The sequence below is a fragment of the Balaenoptera acutorostrata genome, chromosome 3 (genome assembly GCF_949987535.1).
Source record: "Balaenoptera acutorostrata chromosome 3, mBalAcu1.1, whole genome shotgun sequence".
Classification (NCBI taxonomy): Eukaryota; Metazoa; Chordata; class Mammalia; order Artiodactyla; family Balaenopteridae; genus Balaenoptera; species Balaenoptera acutorostrata.
This window is the reverse complement of record NC_080066.1, coordinates 28,066,970-28,087,032: the sequence shown is the minus strand read 5'-3', so window position 1 is coordinate 28,087,032 and position 20,063 is coordinate 28,066,970. Positions and strand designations below refer to the sequence as shown.

The 20,063-nt window shown below is 49.5% G+C and overlaps 1 protein-coding gene across 1 annotated transcript in view; it reads left to right on the top strand.

The window, feature by feature from the left end:
• Positions 1-2,021: 2,021 nt before the first annotated feature.
• Positions 2,022-20,063, top strand: part of PFKP (phosphofructokinase, platelet) — a 72,765-nt gene continuing 54,723 nt past the window's right edge. Inside the window, exons 1-2 of the mRNA XM_057544428.1 lie at positions 2,022-2,213; positions 16,798-16,871. Of these exons, the coding sequence (XP_057400411.1) occupies positions 2,099-2,213; positions 16,798-16,871 (189 nt within the window). The 5' untranslated portion in view covers positions 2,022-2,098. The remainder of the gene's footprint in view (positions 2,214-16,797; positions 16,872-20,063) is intronic.

The following is a 20,063-nucleotide window of genomic DNA, read 5'->3' as shown; positions in this document are numbered from 1 at the left end:
ACTTCCATGTAAATGGATATTTATCTTCATAACCATACCAGCAATAGAAAACTACTTATATATTTGTATCAAAATTTACTTAACCCATTGTTTGGACTCTTAGTTTGTATCTATTGTTTCCTATATGACAGACAACTCGATGACAAATGGCCAATCCTCTAAATTACAAAAATATCAATTTTATAAGAAGCTAAAGGCCTTTTGGCTAAAATAAAATTCAGTGTGTACCAACTTTGGAAAGTGTAGAATGCCCTAGAAAGGGATGGATGATTCTACAGCACAAATCCTGGGCCGGGGACACCTCTGGGCGGAGCTGCACAGCCTGGCTCCGCCCTCCTGCGCCGGGAGAGTGAAGGGCACCCCGGGGACACCTTTAAGATGCCCAGTATCTTCTCAGCATCACTCGCTCAGGCTCAACCCGTTAGAACAGGTGCTCTCAGGTTCTGCAGTTATCAGAATGCGTTGGAACTTGTTAAAAATACACCTTTTCTGGCAGCACTCCCAGAAACTGGACTTCCGTGGTTCTGGTGGAGAGGGAAAACCCAGGCCAGGCGATTCAGATGACCACGGGTGTTTAGAAGCTGCTCCATTACCTCCGGCCCGGGGCAGAGATCAGATCTCTGGCCTTGTCCACAGCAGGTATTTGTTTATTTACTGCAATAAATTTTTAATGCTCAGAGGGATGAACAGGAGGATAAGGCAAGAAAGAGCCCGGCTTAAGCGCGCACCCCCTCCCCCTCCTCCGTCCGGGGTGGCCCGGAGTAAACAGCTGGCAGCCGACCACAGGCTGCTCCGGGTGGATGGGACAGCCTTGACTTCGCCTGTTTTCCTTCTGTATCCACCTGACGCACATCCGTTGCGCATGTAGTAGGGGATACTGTGCCGTCCCCACCAGGAACTGCTGATGCGGCCGCTTATGAAACTCTTTCCTGGGGATGACCCTACCCCAAGCTCAGCGCTGTGTGCGCCGCAAGACCGCGCCCGGAGAAGCATCCGTCCGCACATCCGCGGCTGGAAACCAGCCTAGATTAAGCTCCCGGAAGAGCCGGCTCCCTGTTCATCCATCACCCAACAGACGGGACGTGAGCGCCTCAGTCCCGGAGCTCCCAGCGGAGCTGCGAGCATCTGGATGGCGACACAGGACACCGCGGTTTCCTTCGCAAGCACTCGGGTCTTATCGCCCCGCCAGGACTTTCCTGCCCTTCTCCCGCCCCTTCCATTCTCAGCGCCCGGCCTGGCGCCAGGTGTCGCCAGGGTGCCCGCGCGTCCTCTACGGCCACGTTCCTTCTCCTCGTGCGGCCAGAACCTCTCTCTGGGGACGGAACCGGCGCTTCGTCGTCGCCAGCCAGCGACGCCCACGTTCGCCCACCGACTGGAGGATACGCTGGTGTGTCCTTCCTCCCTCACCTCAGGCCTGAGGAAAAGCTGGGGTGCCCCCGGCTCCGAACGCCGCCCCCAGAAGGAATCTTGCGGGAACGGGCGTGCGCCTGCGACGGTTCGGTCCCCGCAACTGCCGCGGGCCCGGCGCTCCCACCTGCGGCGCTCCGCACCCCCGCCCCAGTTTACTGCGCTCCCCGCGCGTGATGCTGCCACGCTCCCACAACTACGGTGATCCAGCCCACCTGTAGCGCCCCGCCTTCCCCCTACTCCCCCCACCTGCTGCGCTCCCCAGAGATGCTCCCACCCAGCTGCTGTGCTTTCCCCCTACCTGTCGCGCTTCCCCCTCTCGATGCTCCTCCCACCTTCGCTGCACACCCTCCTAGGGTGCTTTCCCCTCCCCCACCAGGGATGCTCCGCCCACCTGCGGTGATTTCCCCACCCACCTGCGGTGCTTCCGGCTCGTAACGCTCCTCCCACCTGCGATGCAACCCCCCCAAGTGGTGCTCCCTGCGGGCCAACCTCCCTCGCCCGCGCGGCTCCCTGAAAGCTGGCGCCCCCGGTCCCGCCTGCCCCGCCGCGCCCGCGCCCCTGAGCCCGCCCTTGGCCGCCCATTGGCGCGCGCCGCGCGGGCGGGGCCGGCGGTTCCAGTGGCGGCGGCGCGGGAGGGGCGCAGTGCCTGCCGAGCACCCTCCCGAGCGCGATCTCCGGCCTGCTCGCCATGGGCGACCACGACGTCTCCCCGAACCCCAAGGGCTCCTTCCGAAAGTTCCTGGAGCAACTCTCCGGGGCCGGCAAAGCCATAGGCGTGCTGACCAGCGGCGGGGATGCCCAAGGTGCGCCACCGCCTTCCCGGGTCCCGGGCCGGAGGCGAAGGGTGGGGACCAGGGAGAAGGGATGTGGCGGTAACCGGGAGAAAGGATGGGGGTACCGGGGAGAAAGGATGGGGGTGCCTGGGAGAAAGGATGGGGGTACCGGGGAGAAAGGATGGGGGTGCCTGGGAGAAAGGATGGGGGTACCGGGAAAAAGGGATGGGGAGCAGGGACCAGAGAGAAAGGATGAGGCTCCAGGGAGAAGAGATGGGGGAAGCAGAGAGAAGAGAGGAGGAGAGCGGGTACCGGGGATAAGAGAAGGGTGGGGGAGAAGCCCCGCGCCCAGGAACCTCGGGGGTACCTTCCTGTGGCGGGAGCGGGTGCGGGCCGTGCAGCCTCAGAAGGAGTCACTGCGGAGTCGGGGCGGGGGAGGGTGGGAGGGAGGGATATGGCAGTAGGATCCCTTACCAGGAAGGTCAGTTTTCCGCCTCCACGTTTATTTTTTAAATTGCGACTGGCTACGGGGTCGCCTGGACCGCGCTCGGAGGTCATTTCTCTTCCGAGTCGTAGGATGAAGCCAGACGCCCCTCCAAAGCTTGGCTACAGCGCGGCCACTTCCGATGCCGCGGCTGCCTCCCCAGCTCCGTCACCCACTCCCCACCCCCAATGTCGTGGAAAAAACCGCTGGGTCCCTGCGACGCGTCTGCAGCCTCGCGACCCCCGCGCGGCGCGGGCGGCGTCCCCGCTGCTTTCCGGCGGGACGCGGCGGGGGACGCACGGGGGTCCCTGCCCGGGGTTGCCCGGCGGCCCGGCACCACCTCGCGTTTCCGCTGGGAGATTTTAAAAACGGTTCTCCTCCGCTCTAATCTCCTGTCCCCTTCCGGCTCGTCACCAAACTGAAAGCTGAAATGGGTCACTGGGCCCTCCCCGCCAGCCTCCCCTGGATGGGAAGGAACAGGAAGCGGGGACTCCGGGGCGTCACCAGCCCCGCGAGCGCGGACTCCAGCAGCCGCCCCCCACCCCCAAGCGTGGAAGCTGATTTCGGGGAGAAGGGGACCCAGGCTCGGTGCCCGCGGACGCACGAAGAGAATATTTCAATGTAGAGCAAGGGTGACACAGACGTGCCCCGGGCCCCTAGCGCTGGGCGCACATGGGGGCGCAGGGGTTCCCAGACGCTGGGGTTTCCTGATCCCGGTGAATCCCTGGGTGGGGCGAGCCAACCGCTAGAAAGTAGCAGGGCTGTGCTCAGGCTGCTGCGTCCTTGGAGCCTGAGGATCGCAGGCCGGAGACGCCTCTCGAGCTAGGTTTTGGTTTTTATTTTACCTTCTTCCTCCTGTCCCGGATGAGTTGAAAGGCCCTGATGCCTCATTTTCACCACACACGGTGCAGGGATGCTTAAGTGTTGGGCCCGGCGCCCTCGCGTGCCACCCGCCCTGCCCGTGACCTTCCCTTCGCCCTTGAGCCGGGCGGGGCCTGGGGGGGTGCGGCAGGTGGGGCGCTGAGGCTGCAGCCCCGCCCGCCGCGGGCGCGTACGTGATGCCTGGCCAGTCACCGCCCGTGCGCCCCGCGCCCTCGACCCTGGGCACCCCGCCTGCGGCGGGCAGGAGGCATGGGGGTCCCCGGCGCGTGGGTCCCTTGGAAGCCCCTCCCTGTCCTATTGAAGGTGGCGCTCGCGACATCAGTCACTGTCGCAGCCCCACAAGCCTGCCTTTGCGTCAGCGCGAGGCAGGGCTGGTCTAATTTGGTATTCTAGTAAAGTGGTCCCTGGTATAAACATTGAAGAGAGAAAATGTTGTGATATAAACAAGGCTGGGGCTGGGGAAGTGGCAGAGTGAAATAGATGACATCGTGCAAGTTACTTAAATGATGTGCCGAATGGGGTCTGGCGGCGTCGCGGTGGGGCTGAGAGAGGCTTCCCCGTCAAAGGGCTTCAAAAGCACGTGCCTCTGGAGACGTGGGCTAGCCGAAATTAGGAAGCATCTTGAGTGACTCTTACCCCGGGCTTGGAAAGAGAATAAATTGTTGGCACAGGAAAAGGAACTGGTCTCTTTTTAACCCTCCAGGCTTCAAGGTCAGAGTTTCAAGGTCATTTTAGAATTAAGGTGCTCCGTCTGTTGAAAAAAATATAGGTCATTCTTTTGAGTTCTTGTCCAAAAGTCTGCTCAACTACCTGGTAGCTGGTGCAAAGGCAATTGAGGTAATGATGCAATAGACAGAACCAGCATTTTTTCTGCTACTGATACTTACCTGCTACTTATCTCTGCAGCTTGTGAGCAGTTATGAATAATAGAGGTCAGTAAGTCCACACCTCTTCTTGTCAGTGGAAAAGATACTTTGAGAATCAAAATTATATGAGAACGTGGCTTGGTCAGTGTATTGTCAGGTTAATGGGAGATCGCCTGATGCTCTGAACTGGCAAATCTGGGCGGTCCCTGGAGAGCCCACCACGGCCAGGCGTCTGGGCATTTTCCCTCAGGCAGAGCTGAGGCTGTAGTCTCCATTTCTTCTTGGACTTCATGCCAAGAGACACCTCTTTTGATCCTACCTGAGACCTGACTGAACAGTTGAATGCATTTCTTTCCAAGAAAGTTCACCTTAAGATGTGCACCCAGGGGCTGGTCTCGGCAGGCAGCAGCAGACTTAGAGCCCCTTGGAAGAGGTTATTCCTAGAGATGCTGTCTGTTATACCCCTATCCTTTTACCATCTTATCTTGACTCTAAATGGTATCAGTGCTTGATTTTCCCTGAGAGAAGAGAGTTTTGCTCACAGCTAAAGACCAAGGAGAATAATCACAAGTCTTAATTTCAGGATAGTTTTCTAATCAGATGTGAAATTATGGTAAAATTCCATGTTGAGATGACTATAGCTTCTAGTTATTGAGCTCACTTGATGTTCTAGGAGCTTTATGGTTCTTATCTCCAGGCCTGATTACCTGGCTCCAAGACACACACATCGTCATTTCAGAGGTGGGGAGAGAGGCTCAAGGGGAGAGAAGTAACCTCATTAAGGTGGCAGGCTCATAGGTGACCCATGGTAGGATTTAAATGAAGTTCTGTGAGGTCTCAACCCCAAACACTTTTCAGTAAGCCCTGCTTTTACGGTTGCAACAACTAATTAATACTCAGAGGAGCAAAGCCTGGTTTGCTCAAAATTATGCAGATGATTTTTTTTCATAACACCAGAATTTTATTTGGTAAGGCGGGTGGCATTTTCTTTCCATTTTGCAGATTAAAAAATCAAGAAGTATTTAAATAATTTGCCCCAAATCAAATATTTTTTTCTCAAATTAGAGACAGCAAGGCTTAAAATTTTTTAAAAACTCAAGTGGAATTTAAGATTGTGCTTTACAAATTACATTGGAAAACAGGACCACTGTGTGAAATTCCTCATACTAAAAATACATGAACTATTTAATTGGTATAAAATGCCTTAATGATTTCTTCACTAAGCTAATGAAGAGGTAAATTATAATCATCTAAAACAAATAGTGAACCTAAAATTTCAGATAGATATTTAAACATGAGACAATAGCTACCCTACTTATTAGTCAAAAGAAATGGAAGATATTACATAGATTATATAGATGATTTTTTTTTTTTATACAGATGATTTTTACACAGCTTTGATAACAGAAAACGCGTTTGTACAGTAAGAGCATTGGGGTGGCTAAACTGATGTAACATCTGTTACCAAAGTGATGAAATGCTTGTTTTCCAGTGGAATTTGTATAATATGATTATTGAACAAAATGAAAATCCCCCAGCTATATTCCTGAATCCCCCAGCCCTGGCCATTAAGGAAGACTATTTCTAAGACTAATTATTGTTTTTTTTCATTCTTTGGGTTGCTTCCATTGTCACAAGGAATGTCTGCAGGTTTAAACTGATTTTCACTTTAACTAAAAATAAGTTCCAGGTCAGTGGACAGACTTACCACGACTAGGTACTCACCCCCAAGCAACATTATGTCACACGCCAAAAATGACTCATTGTCTTAGACACAAATTGAGGGCTTCTGGAGGGCCATGTGCAGCTGAGAATGCAGAGAAATGGACCCAGAGGGTAGACTGAACAGGAAAGCTGAGTCCTTTTTGGCCTGTGGCAAAGTAAGCATGAAGACATTGTTCGCAGAAAGCTCACATAGATGGAGTCTGTATAAGCCTTTCCACTAATAGGAAGAATTAGCCATAAAAAAGAATGAAATAATGCCATTTGCAGCAACATGGATGGACCTAGAGAGTATCATACTAAGTACAGTAAGTCAGACAGAGAAAGACAAATATCATATGATATCACTCATATGTGGAATCTAATTTTTTTAAAAAAATGACATAAATGAACTTATTTGCAAAACAGAAACAGACTCAGATTTTGAAAACAAACGTATGGTGACCAAAGGGGAAACGTGGAGGTGGGGGGAGGGATAAATTAGGAGTTTGGGATTAACACACTACTATATATAAAATAGACAACCAACAGGAACCTGCTGTATAGCACAGGGAACTCTACTCAATACTCTGTAATAACCTATATGGGAAAAAGAATCCGAAAAAGAATGGATATATGTATATGTATAACTGATACACTTTTCTGTACACCTGAAACTAACACAACATTGTAAATCAACTATACTCCAATAAATTAAAAAAAAAAAAAAAGAGTGACTAACATCGAGTGACCATTTGCTTAGCAGTAGGCACTAATGCTTCCACGCAGTGGCTCATCTGTTTCACGCACGAGCAAGTGAGCTTTGAGATGAACTGGCCCGGCCACGTGGCTGCAGTGAGAAGGGGTGGCCCACGACGTATGTCCATTCACCAGGGTGTGCCCCAGCACGGTACGGGGCACTCGGCAGGTACCCAGTTGTTTGCTGCATGTCTCCCTCCTGGGATCTCACCGAGTCTGGACCCCTTCCTTCTGCAAAATGGTGGGCGACTAGATGTTCTGGCTGTCTTTTCTCATGAAGTCTTTTTTTTTAATATGCTTTTAAAAAATTAATTAATTAATTTATTATTTATTTTTGGTTGCATTGGGTCTTTGTTGCTGTGCGTGGGCTTTCTCTAGTTGCAGCAAGCGGGGGCTACTCTTCGTTACGGTGCGTGGGCTTCTCATTGTGGTGGCTTCTCTTGTTGTGGAGCACGGGCTCTGAGCGCGTGGGCTTCAATGGTTGTGGCGCTCGGGCTTTGTTGCTCTGTGGCATGTGGGATCTTCCCGGACCAGGGCTCGAACCCGTGTCCCCTGCATTGGCAGGTGGGTTTTTAACCACTGTGCCACCAGGGAAGCCCTCTCATGAAGTCATTTTGACGAATTAAACCTTCACTAATCAAAAGCACTCTTTTTTTTTTTTTTTGGCCCCGCCGAGTGGCTTGCGGGATCTCAGTTCCCCGACCAGGGATTGAACCCGGGCCAGGGCAGTGAAAGCCTGGAATCCTAACCACTAGGCCACCAGGGAACTCCCACACAAAAGCACTCTTTTATCTGCAGAGCTGTATCTGGGAACAACTAATGTCTCAAGATTAGAACTTAAAAACCATCCTCAGAAATGTGCAGTACTAGTCAACCAAAGCTGGGTGCTGGTTGGTTCTCCCCTGAACACGTGTTTCTTGAACACAGCATCTGGGCCCTGCTTGGGTGGGTTCCTTCCATGCCCACCCAAAACTCTGAAGGCCTGAGAGCCCAGTAAGATGAGAACAGTGGGCATCTCACCTCACACAGCTCTGGGGCCCTTCCTGCCCTGGCTCTGAGCATTTACATTTTGTAATGGGATCTTTCCCACTGTCAATGTAATCATTAATTTAGCAAAAATTATTGGGTCCAGGAGGCCGTGCACTAGAATGCTAGTGTTTACCCCATGGGTACCGTGGAAAATCCATGCAATTGCACCCTTTTCTAGGAGTGCAAATACTGTTGTGTGACACACTCAGATGACCTTTAGAAACTAGACATTTTGTCATCTTTCCAAAAAAGCATGTTTTCCCCCTCGGTTCCAGAAAACTGAAAGCTTTGATACAGGACTCAAACCTTTTATCCGGGAGAATTGGGGCTGTTTGAACACGGATCTGACGGGGTGCCAGAAGCAGTTACAGTAGAAATATGGGGATAGGGTAGTGACATGTTACAGGCAGACATAAGGGCACAGATGTATACCCGCCATGATTGCAATCATGTTGCAAGGTGTCTTTGAGTAAAGAACAGATGGCTTTATGTTAAGAAAATAGCTGAGTCACCTTTTCGAGTTATTCTTTGCAGCGAGCTCTGTATGGTGGTGTATTTTATTTGTGAGAAAGCATCTTCCGGGGCCCCAGTTTCCTCCCACCCTCTCTTCTGCATGTCTTCACCACCACACGCTTAGGGTGTTGGGAATCACAGCCGTTGTGCTGTCAGGGCAAGAGACAGCATAGTGTGTGGCCAAGCGGCATCCTGAGCATGAAGGGATTTCCTTACAGGGTCCGGCTCTGGTCTCCATTCCTGGTGGGACAGGGCCTGCAATTGTTGGTTTGCAACACGAAGTGGAATCACGCAGTCCCTGTCTTCTCCCCCCTCTTTTTTTCTCCCCTTCCCCTTCTCCCCCTTCCCCTCCCCCTAAGACAACCTTGAGTCTCAAGCAGGACCTGCTGGAGAGAAAAGGCAGCACTACTCAGGCCCAGGGAGGCCCTGCTGCCCCCGAGGGCCCTCAGCCTCCTTCTTTATCCTGGATGCAGACAGCTGCCCGAGGATCTGGCTGAGATGCAGATTCTGATTCTGTGGGTCCAGGGAAGGCCTGACAATCACACCCGCAGCGACGGGTCCCTGTGGTCGGCCGAGGACCTCACTGGAGTCCTGGGTCCAGGTGGCGGTTCAGACCATCTGATGTTTCCTGTGATGGTTTTCTGGTGAGGATTCTGACGGGGAGATCAGTGAATGGAGGCCCCTTGTGTAAAGGTGTGAGCAAGTGGTCGGGCAGGGTTCTTTTGATTACAAGTGTTGAAGGGTGGCCAGGGGGACCTCGAGCTGCCATTCCTCCTTATTTTTTCAGCTCTGGTCGATATTCTCAGGTTTTGTTTTCTTTCTCGTTAAATCGTCCCCCAGATGAGTGACAGCCTCCTCGGCCAGCCTTAGGCTGATGGTGGAGCCCCTTCTCCCAGGGATGGCCCCCCCGACCCCGCCACGGGAGGGGGAAGGGGTGACCATCAGGAAGTAGCCAGGAGCAGGCAGGGCTGGGAGAGAGCGGCTGGGCCAGTGTGGGGGGCGGGGACGAGGCCAGGAGGGGCCACGGGGAGGACTTTGGATTTACCTCGTGTGACCTGAAAGCCACCTGGGTGCCAGCTGCCTCTGATGAGGGCGGCTTTGTGGAGAGAGGAGGGGAGGGGTGGGGAGGGGCCCCAGTGTCCTGAGGAGCAGGGCTGGGCCGTGGAGGGTGGGTTGGGGGTGGGCTGTGTCAGTGGAGCCTCAGGCTGGAGCTGGTCCACGCAGCAGGAAGAAAGGCCGAGCGAGGAGCCCAGGTGGGGACAGGCAGGTTGGCAGAAGGACATTCTTGACACAATGTTCATACCAGTGAATAGTGGGAAAACCAGCGGAAAATCGTCACAGGGAATGAGCTGCATTAGGATCCCGAGTGGGATATGCATCGCTTCGCGCTGGTAGGTGTGGCAAGATAGACACACGTTGTTGGGGGTTAAAAGCAGGTTCAAGATCGAGGGAAATGGCAGAGACGAGGCTTACGTGTGATTGTGTAATTTTAAACTGGTCACCACGTTTGGAAATGTAACAGAAACAGGTGAAATTAATTTAAGCCTCTGTTTTATTCAGTCCAATGTTTCAACCCATTGTCAATACAAAGGTTGTTAATAAGCTGTTTCACATTCTTTTTTGCATCTTGAGCCTTTGAAATCCAGCGTGCGTCTGACCCAGTGCGTGTTGGTGTAGTCGGTGGGGAACCCAGTGGACGGGGGTCTAGAGGGAGGGGTGTGTGAGGCGCTCAGGTTCAGACGGTCCCTCCTGCGTGTTCATGTCACAGTCAGGGGCCACGCAGGGGACCTCTGGCAGCGGTCTGGTGCCCGCAGTGGCCCTGGGCCTGCCGTAGTCCTCCTTCCCAGACGTCCAGATGGCCACTTGGCCAGCCGCCGTCACCGCCTTCCATTCTCTCCCAAAGGACGCGTCTCAAGGCTCCTGCTCCCCACCGATGGCTGCCGCCCCTCTGCACACCCCCATGGCAGCCCCCAGCCCTGCTCTGCTTTCCTTCTTTCTCCTCCGCCTCTGGGTGAAACGTGTGTGTTTGTTGTGTGTTGTTTACCGGCTGCAACAAGCCCCACCAGGCCCACGACCTTCCCCTCTTTTGTTACTGCATCGCCCGGCAGTACCGGCAGAGAGAAGACACCCCATCCGTGTGTCCTGGATGGACGGACAGATGAATAAATGAATGATTGGACCCGCTCAGAGATTTATGTCACTGACATCTAAGACAAGACTCGGTGATTTGGACCCTGCAGGATGATGAGAAACCCCCGGTTGGTAACTGATTCACAGGGGATCCAGCATCCCGACACTTTCTCCTGAGGACGTTTTTCCCCTCCCACACCTGAGTTATTAAACAAGGAAGCTTTATGGAGAACGTCAGTAGCAAGAGCAAGATAAGGTGCGCTTTAAGTTTGTTTTCTGACCTATGCTAACATCCTCGCTTTGGTACAAAGGTGAAAACTCCATATAGTCAGGGAGAAACCAGTAAGAGGATTAAGCACCAGATCTTATTTTTCAAAAGGGAATTTAAATATTGAAATTAGTCAGGGAGTGGTTATGAGCACTGAGAAATATTCAGGGGAAGCAGCTCAACACGGTCCTAAAGGGCTAAGTAAGGAGGTTTATTAGACTCTTCAGACCACATAGGAAGTAAAACAACGCCCCAGTTATTTTATTGGAATCAACACAGTCCTTGTTTCTTACAAATTACTTGAAGTTTAAGTTTTATCAGAGGGACTTCCCTGGTGGCGCAGTGATTAAGAATCCGCCTGTGAGGACAGGAATAAAGACACAGACATAGAGAATGGACTTGAGGACACGGGGAGGGGGAAGGGTAAGCTGGGATGAAGTGAGAGAGTAGCATGGACATATATACACTGCCAAATGTAGAATAGATAGCTAGTGGGAAGCAGCTGCATAGCACAGGGAGATCAGCTCAGTGCTTTGCGACCACCTGGAGGGGTGGGATAAGGAGGGTGGGAGGGAGACGCAAGAGGGAGGGGATATGGGGATATACATATGCACATAGCTGATTCACTTTGTTATACAGCAGAAACTAACACAACACTGTAAAGCAATTATACTCCAATAAAGATGTTAATAAAAAAAAAGTATCCGCCTGCCAGTGCAGGGGACACGGGTTCGAGCCCTGGTCCGGGAAGATCCCACATGCCGCGGAGCAACTAAGCCCGTGTGCCACAACTACTAAGCCTGCGCTCTAGAGCGTGTGAGCCACAACTACTGAGCCCGCCTGCCACAACTACTGAAGCCCACGTGCCTGGAGCCCGTGCTCCACAACAAGAGAAGCCACCGCAATGAGAAGCCCGCGCACCACAACGAAGAGTAGCCCCCGCTCACTGCAACTAGGGAAAGCCCACGTGCAGCAATGAAGACCCAACACAGCCAAAAATAAATAAATAAATAAATGTTACCAGAACAGAATCTCAGGAAACCTTTGGGTCCACAGCCTCCCTGACCTCAAGGAAGAAGTTATATATATATATTTTTAACATCTTTATTGGAGTATAATTGCTTTACAATGGTGTGTTAGTTTCTGCTTTATAACAAAGTGAATCAGTTATACATATACATATGTTCCCATATCTCTTCCCTCTTGCATCTCCCTCCCTCCCGCCCTCCCTATCCCACCCCTCTAGGTGGTCACAAAGCACAGGAAGAAGTTATCTTAATGACTATCTTACGTGCATGATGCTTTAGAAGAACCTATTTGAGAACATGTCACATCAAGAAAACAATATGTCTCTTCTTTCTAGCGCACCTAAAGTAATTTTCTCACACTTTCCACTTAGCTGCTCCCTGGTTCTTTCAAGATTTGTTTATTTTTGGTTCCCGTAGCAAGTCTGCACATTCCCTGAGGACGAGGGTTTTAATTTTTGCAAGTGATGAAGAGGTTACTTTCCAAATACTAAGATTCTCTCTTGGTGGCAGGATGATGGTTTCCCATGGAAACAATTATGGAAGTTGTTTGAACTCCCCAGCCTGGCTGCCAAAACAAAACCAAAAGCAAAAGGAAGGAACCCAACTATGTCTGAACGTTTAGTGAAAACAGCAGCTGGAGTGCCCTGTGCTCTCTGTGGACAGTCCAGGACAGGACAGCCTCCAACAGAACCAGAAAACCAGCACTGCTCACCCAGGAGGCCCTCAGACCCCAAATCATATGTCTGAATCCCAGTCTCGTGTGTCAAAGAGGCTGTTGGTGAAAATTGGCCTTTCCTGTGTCCTTGGTTTCTGTCTTCTGGGCCCTTCCTTGAAGGCACCCACCTGTGGGCCCAGCACCAGATAGCAGCTCTGTCCTGTTCTTCCCAAATTCAAGTGGAGAGCCGGCCCCTCCCCAAACAATTACACAAGAACTGGGGCCCCATGGGCATTTTTTTCTCCAAGTTTCCTTCCTACTAGAGGGAATTATAATGGCTTTTAAGTTAAAATAAAAGGGAGAGGAGGGTTTACACTCCAGCTTTGCCTTTTACAAGTTTTGTTCCCTCGGCTCTTAATTTAACCACTTAGAGCCTGACTTCCTCATCTCCCAGGAGGACCCAGGCCCCGCATGCTTTCTGGGAGCATCAGCTCAGGTGTTCAGAGCACTCAGCCCTGGTTACCACTGAGAATAGCTCCTCTCAGGCCCCAATCAGAAGGCGGCCAGCTCCGGGCTGCCGGGAAAGGCAGCAGGTGTAGCCCAGTCACCTTAATGACCCTTGAATAAAAGCCTTGGGGGGTTGGCGCTGAGGCTCAGATGCGCGGAGCCTCCTCTCCTGGGAACTTGGGAGAAATACGGTGCTCAGGACCCTCCCTGACCTGGGACCCCCCCCCCCACCCCCAGGCCTGCTGCAGGCTGAGGGGGGACCAGCCCTGAGGGGACAGGCCGCTTTCCTAGGTGAGTACAGGGCAACCCCATGGGGCAGGGGAGGAGTTCAGGCCCCAGGCCTGCTGTGAAGGTGGTCAGAACTTTCAGGCGGGGGTCACCCTGGGCATGTTTTTCTTCCACACGGGGCCCCCTGGGGTCACCTCTGGATTGTGTCCCACTTGTTGTTCCTTCTGCCATTCCTTCTCCACTTGCACTTTCTAAAATCCCCCAACTCCTCTTTATTCATGCCTTTATGAAAGCCTCCCCCCCACCTCGACCCGCCAGAAATGAGGTCTTCAGAAGCACATGGGGGAGGGCGGGGGCCAGGGAGTCGGCGTTAACCGTGCGCTTGCGTCCTGGTGATGGAGGGCTGGTAGGGCTCCAGCGTTTGGTGGTCTCTTGATTCCAGGGCCACAGAATAAAGTCCTAGAATCGCGGGGTGTGTGGGAAGGGGCCGAGAGGAGCTCGTTTGTCCCTTCGGTTAAGGCCTGAGAGCTGAGGCTGCCTGCATGAGATGCAGGTGTGTCGCCCAGGTGGGAGCAGTGAAGGCCGGTGAGGAAAGGCCGGTGGGGAAGCCTTCCTGGAGGTGCAGGAGCCCCGCCCCTCCCTCCTGGAGGTTGAGAGAGGGCGGTTCCGGGACGTGGTGGCAGTTCTGGGGGAGCTGCAGTCCTGACGTGTAGAGGGGCATCCAGGTGGGACTGAGCAGGTAGGAAGAGCCCGGGGGGCTGGAGAGCTCACCTGAAGAGCTTGGTTTTACGAGCACAGGCCCTGGGGAATCCAGGGAGGAACCTGGGCGTTTTTGAGTTTGAGAAAGAGAATGCTGATGCTAACATAGAAAACATCTCAAAAAAGTGTGTGAGATTACAGCTGGCACAAGGAGAGTGCGTCTACAGGGTGTATGCACTGGGTTCCAGAGGGGCGGGCATGGGAAAGCAAGACACGGCCTCATCTGTGTTTGTTTTTTTAACCGTGTTTTTCAGAGTTTTAGATTTTAGAGCAAAACTGAGGGGAAGGTCCAGAGATTCCCCTCTATCTTCTGCCTCCACCCATGCAGACCCGCCCCCCCCCATCAACATCCCCACCAGGTGGTGCATTTGTTATAACTGATGACCCTGCATGGACACGTCATCCTCACCCAGAGTCCATAGTTGATATTTTAGGGTTCACTCTTGGTGTTGCCCATTCTATGGGTTTGGACGAATGTATAATAACGTGTATCCATTATTATAATGTCGTACAGGGTAGTTTCACTGCACTAAAAATCTGTGCTCCACCTGTTCATCCCCCTCCCCCAACCCCCGACAACCATTGATTTTTATTTTTTTAATAATTTTAATTTATTTATATTTTTTTTGGCTGTGTTGGGTCTTCGTTTCTGTGCGAGGGCTTTCTCTAATTGCGGCAAGCGCGGTGCGTGGGCCTTTCACTATCGCGGCCTCTCGTTGCGGAGCACAGGCTCCAGACGCGCAGGCTCAGTAGTTGTGTCTCACGGGCCTAGTTGCTCCGCGGCATGTGGAATCTTACCAGACCAGGGCTCGAACCCGTGTCCCCTGCATTGGCAGGCAGACTCTCAACAACTGCGCCACCAGGGAAGCCCCCGTAATTTTTTTTTAATAAGAAGAATATATTTATAAATTATTTGTATAATAACGAAAGAGGAAAAGCTGCTTTACTCATTCTGGCCATAACGTGAATAATGTTAGAGGGAGATGGTGGATTCAGGGGAAATTTGGGGAGGGAAATGGCAGTTTTATGGGCAGGAGCTGTGGAGGGTATCAGGAGTATCCAGCTTGTGCAACAGTGAAAAGTTTTGCTGATCCGAGTGAGAGAATACAGGAAAAGGAGGAGAAAATGATGCAGGTGAAATGATTGATTGCATCTTGAAATGCTGAGTTTGAGGGTATGAGAGAGAGCCACCAATGAATCAGTAGGTCATTAAAATCCTTCGTGTAATAAACTAGGTTTGAACATGAAGTGGTGAGACTACCAAATACATAATGTCTACGTGTGCGTAGATGTTAGATATACATTTAACATGGATTTATTTCCAGTTTTTCCGGCTCCGTGAACATTGTAGCCTTGTAAAATTGTCACCTTTCAGAGGCAACAATCTCATTCCAGATTTCCAGACCTGACTCAATGTAATTTGAAAATTTGTAACCATCTTCTGAGCAGGTTTACCATGCAAATACATACAAATTTAATCTCCTTGTCTGTGGAGTATATTCCCTGGGACCCAAGGTGCCTTCATTTTTTAATTTACTTACCAGAAGTACCACTTACTGTATGGTCCACGTTCTCCAACACCTTTAGTCCTGATATTCCCAAAATGTAAATTTACGAAGGAGGCTGATTAGAACTATTGGGGGCCCAGGAGCAGTTAGGCTGGATGCCCAGGTGCAGCATATTCGGAGGCTCAGGGCTGCATCCCTAACGAGAGGAACAGCCCTCCCTTCTCACTGCTCTCCTGATGACCTTGCTCATCAGCTGATATGATGATACAGGGTTTTACAGATGTGAAATCCTGACCTGTTCACGTAGGTCTAGACTATGGGGGCTTCCCTGGTGGCGCAGTGGTTGAGAGTCTGCCTGCTTGTGCAGGGGACACGGGTTCAAGCCCTGGTCTGGGAGGATCCCACATGCCGCGGAGCAACTGGGCCCGTGAGCCACAACTGCTGAGCCTGCACGTCTGGAGCCTGTGCCCCGCAACGGGAGGGGCCGCGATAGTGAGAGGCCCGCGCACTGCGATGAAGAGTGGTCCCCGCTTGCCGCAACTAGAGAAAGCCCTCGCACGAAACAAAGACCCAACACAGCTAAAAATAAATAAATAAATAAATAACGTAGCTATTAGACTATGGTCCATCGCACAGCTGGCTGCCCCAAAACGGAGCTTCAGTGGAAAGCAAAATGGGGTGTAGCAGTTTTATACAAGGATACATTGCACTTTTAATTTCCTTCAAGGCCCTCTGGGGAAGTGTGGAAAATGGCCTAGATTTATCTTGATTAGGTATTATTTATAGTATACTGGTTTAATTTGATCTTTCTTTTAATAAAATTGCATGATTTATATTTAAGGCCACTGACTAAATTATTTTCTTTTACACTAGTAGCTGGTAATAATTTTTCATCTCCTCCCCAGACCAATGGCCTTTTCAGGCCTATTTTCTTTGAATTTGGCTACCTATAAACAAACATCTCTCCTCTGTGTTGTTTTGCAATTGGATGGAATCAACCTACGAATTCACACCAAATTGAGGTTGCTCACATTCCGAGTGTGTTTACAGTGATGTTCTAAACAAACAGTGCTCCAGGCTGTGTTCATCTGTGGATGAGGCCACAACATGCTGGTCCCTGCCTTGCACTTTTTTCTCTTTCTCCCTGCACTAACCCTGGAGGTTTGTGTTGTGACCCCTTTTCATAGGAGGGGCCGTCCGAGAGGTTACACGGTTTCCCCACCATCACAGCTAATTAAATGGCAGCACTAGATTCTCCCCAGCCTCCTCAGTAACTACTGTCCCTATTCCTTTGCAGGTATGAACGCTGCTGTCCGAGCTGTCGTGCGCATGGGAATATACGTGGGGGCCAAAGTGTACTTTATCTACGAGGTCAGTGTCACGTCCCCTACCCGCTTTCTCTCTCAGGAATCGCTGCCTTGTACTCACTGGGGGCCTCATGCCTGCCTGGGGCTGCTGACTGCAGGCGAGAGGCAGCAGGTGACGGGCACACTTGGGTACCAATAGGGGAGCCCAGGTACCAGGAGAAGTTACACCCCCGGTCTAGATGCATGTCTGTGAGATTTGTATTAGGGAGCAAGGGGAGAAAGGTGATGAAACGGGGCTCAAAATGCCATTTTGATATCCACCTAGTGTTCTTGTAGGATTAATGATATCCAACTGGTTGTATTTATTTGTAGTTCTCATTCCTTATAGAAGTGATATAGTCACTAAAAATGGGGGCTGAATTTGAATAAACATTAAGCTGAATGGGGGGAAGAGTGGCCACTTTGGGCTTTTCATCATTAATGTAAAACCCAGACCACCTCCCTAGTATCTATTAATGCCTTAACTTCAAAATGAAGCATCTGAAAGCAAACAGATGGCCCATTATCTCCTGCTTTTGAGGTCCTGGCAGCTTAGAAGTAAGTTGTGTTTGGAGGGAAGGCACCCATACAGCTTGGACCACATGATTTATTTCAAAAACTATTAGAAAAAATAACATATTTAGTTTTTAAATTTATAAAACAGAATAAAGCTTAAAAAATGGAAATAAGAGAATGGTTTTTTTAAATTGCTTAATTCTTCCAAAATCACTGTTAGTGTTTTATTCTGATTCTTCCCAGTGTAATACATGTGAAATACTGGAAGGAAATATATACATTATTAGCACCATAGCAAATGTATTTTGTATACTATGTTTTTTACCTGCCAGTATGTTATGACAGTTTTGTATGTGTTAACGTACATTCCACAACTATCGCGTAAATGTCTGTGTAAAATTCCATCAACTTGATGTCTCATCATTTACCTGAGCCCTCAGCAACTTGATCCTTGCATTCCTGTGCCACCAGAAATATTTAGGTCACTGCCCATTTTTCAACTATCCTAACACAGCAAGCTCTAGATTAATATTTGAAGCGGTTCTATGCTTTGTATCTTTGCTGTGATCCCAGGATACGGCGTCCGCCGAGTTAAAAGGGGTGGTCGTCCTAACGGGTCTCAGTGTGTCTTGCCAAAGTGATTTCTTTGTTCCATCCCAGGCCCACGCTGGGCACACAGGTGGCACCAACCCTGCCAGTTCTGTGTGTGCGGCCCACCTTGCTGAGAGCTGGCCGGGGCTCCAGAGTCTGTTTACTGAGTCATTTTCTCTACTTGAGAAGTAGCTGCTCACAGATTTTGCTCGTTGGTCCTAATGACCATGTGTTTATCGTTTGCGGGAAAGATGGTTTTTCCTGGGCTTAGGTTTGCTTTTTATTTTTTTATTATTATTTTTTTTATTATTATTTTTACTTAAACAGAAAGTCACAAAAATTATAATCATCCTCATCAGTTCACTCAGTCCCATGTAATTAATTTTTTTTCATCTTGATCTTTTATTAGCACTTTTATGAATTCGTCAGTTTTCCATTAGAGTTCTGAAAATGCTTATTCATTCAGTTCAGCAGTATAGTCAGTTACCAGAAACCTGTACTTGTCAGAGCCTTTTCCATGAATTCCTTGAAGATGAAACCCTTTTATAGGAACATTTTTGTGAAAGCATCAGAGTACACCCAGAACTGTCTGTAAATGACAAAAGACTTAAAAATGACCACGGTTAAAGATTTGATGAAAGTTCATAATAATGCAATTGACAAGGAAATTTAGTTATTTCTGAGATATACATTTTAAAGTAATAACTAGAATTATGACTTATAACATTATACCAGAACGTATAAGATTTTTAGAAATTTCATGTAATGTCTGAAACATTTATATTAACATATTTCCATACAAATAACCCAAAGAAAGTTTAGTATTAGTTGTTTTTTTGTTTGTTTGTTTTTTTATACTGCAGGTTCTTATTAGTCATCAATTTTATACACATCAGTGTATACATGTCAATCCCAATCGCCCAATTAAGCACACCACCATCTCCACCCCACCGCGGTTTCCCCCCCTTGGTGTCAATACGTTTGTTCTCTACATCTGTGTCTCAACTTCTGCCCTGCAAACCGGTTCATCTGTACCATTTTTCTAGGTTCCACATATATGCGTTAATATACGATATTTGTTTTTCTCTTTCTGACTTACTTCACTCTGTATGACAGTCTCTAGATCCATCCACGTCTCAACAAATGACCCAATTTCGTTCCTTTTTATGGCTGAGTAATATTCCATTGTATATATGTACCACATCTTCTTTATCCATTCGTCTGTCGATGGGCATTTAGGTTGCTTCCATGACCTGGCTATTGTAAACAGTGCTGCAATGAACATTGGGGTGCATGTGTCTTTTTGAATTATGGTTTTCTCTGGGTATATGCCCAGTAGTGGGATTGCTGGATCATATGGTAATTCTATTTTTAGTTTTTTAAGGAACCTCCATACTGTTCTCCATAGTGGCTGTATCAATTTACATTCCCACCAATAGTGTGAGAGGGTTCCCTTTTCTCCACACCCTCTCCAGCATTTGTTGTTTGTAGATTTTCTGATGATGCCCATTCTAACTGGTGTGAGGTGATACCTCATTGTAGTTTTGATTTGCATTTCTCTAATAGTTAGTGATGTTGAGCAGCTTTTCATGTGCTTCTTGGCCATCTGTATGTCTTCTTTGGAGAAATGTCTATTTAGGTCTTCTGCCCATTTTTGGATTGGGTTGTTTGTTTCTTTAATATTGAGCTGCATGAGCTGTTTATATATTTTGCAGATTAATCCTTTGTCTGTTGATTCGTTTGCGAATACTTTCTCCTATTCTGAGGGTTGTCTTTTTGTCTTGTTTATGGTTCCCTTTGCTGTGCAAAAGCTTTGAAGTTTCATTAGGTCCCATTAGTTTATTTTTGTTTTTATTTCCATTGCTCTAGGAGGTGGATAAAAAAGATATTGCTGTGATTTATGTCAAAGAGTGTTCTTCCTATGTTTTCCTCTAAGAGTTTTATAGTGTCCAGTCTTACATTTAGGTCTCGAATCCATTTTGAGTTCATTTTTGTGTGTGGTGTTACGGAGTGTTCTACTTTCATTCTTTTACATGTAGCTATCCAGTTTTCCCAGCACCACTTATTGAAGAGACTGTCTTTTCTCCATTGTATATCTTTGCCTCCTTTG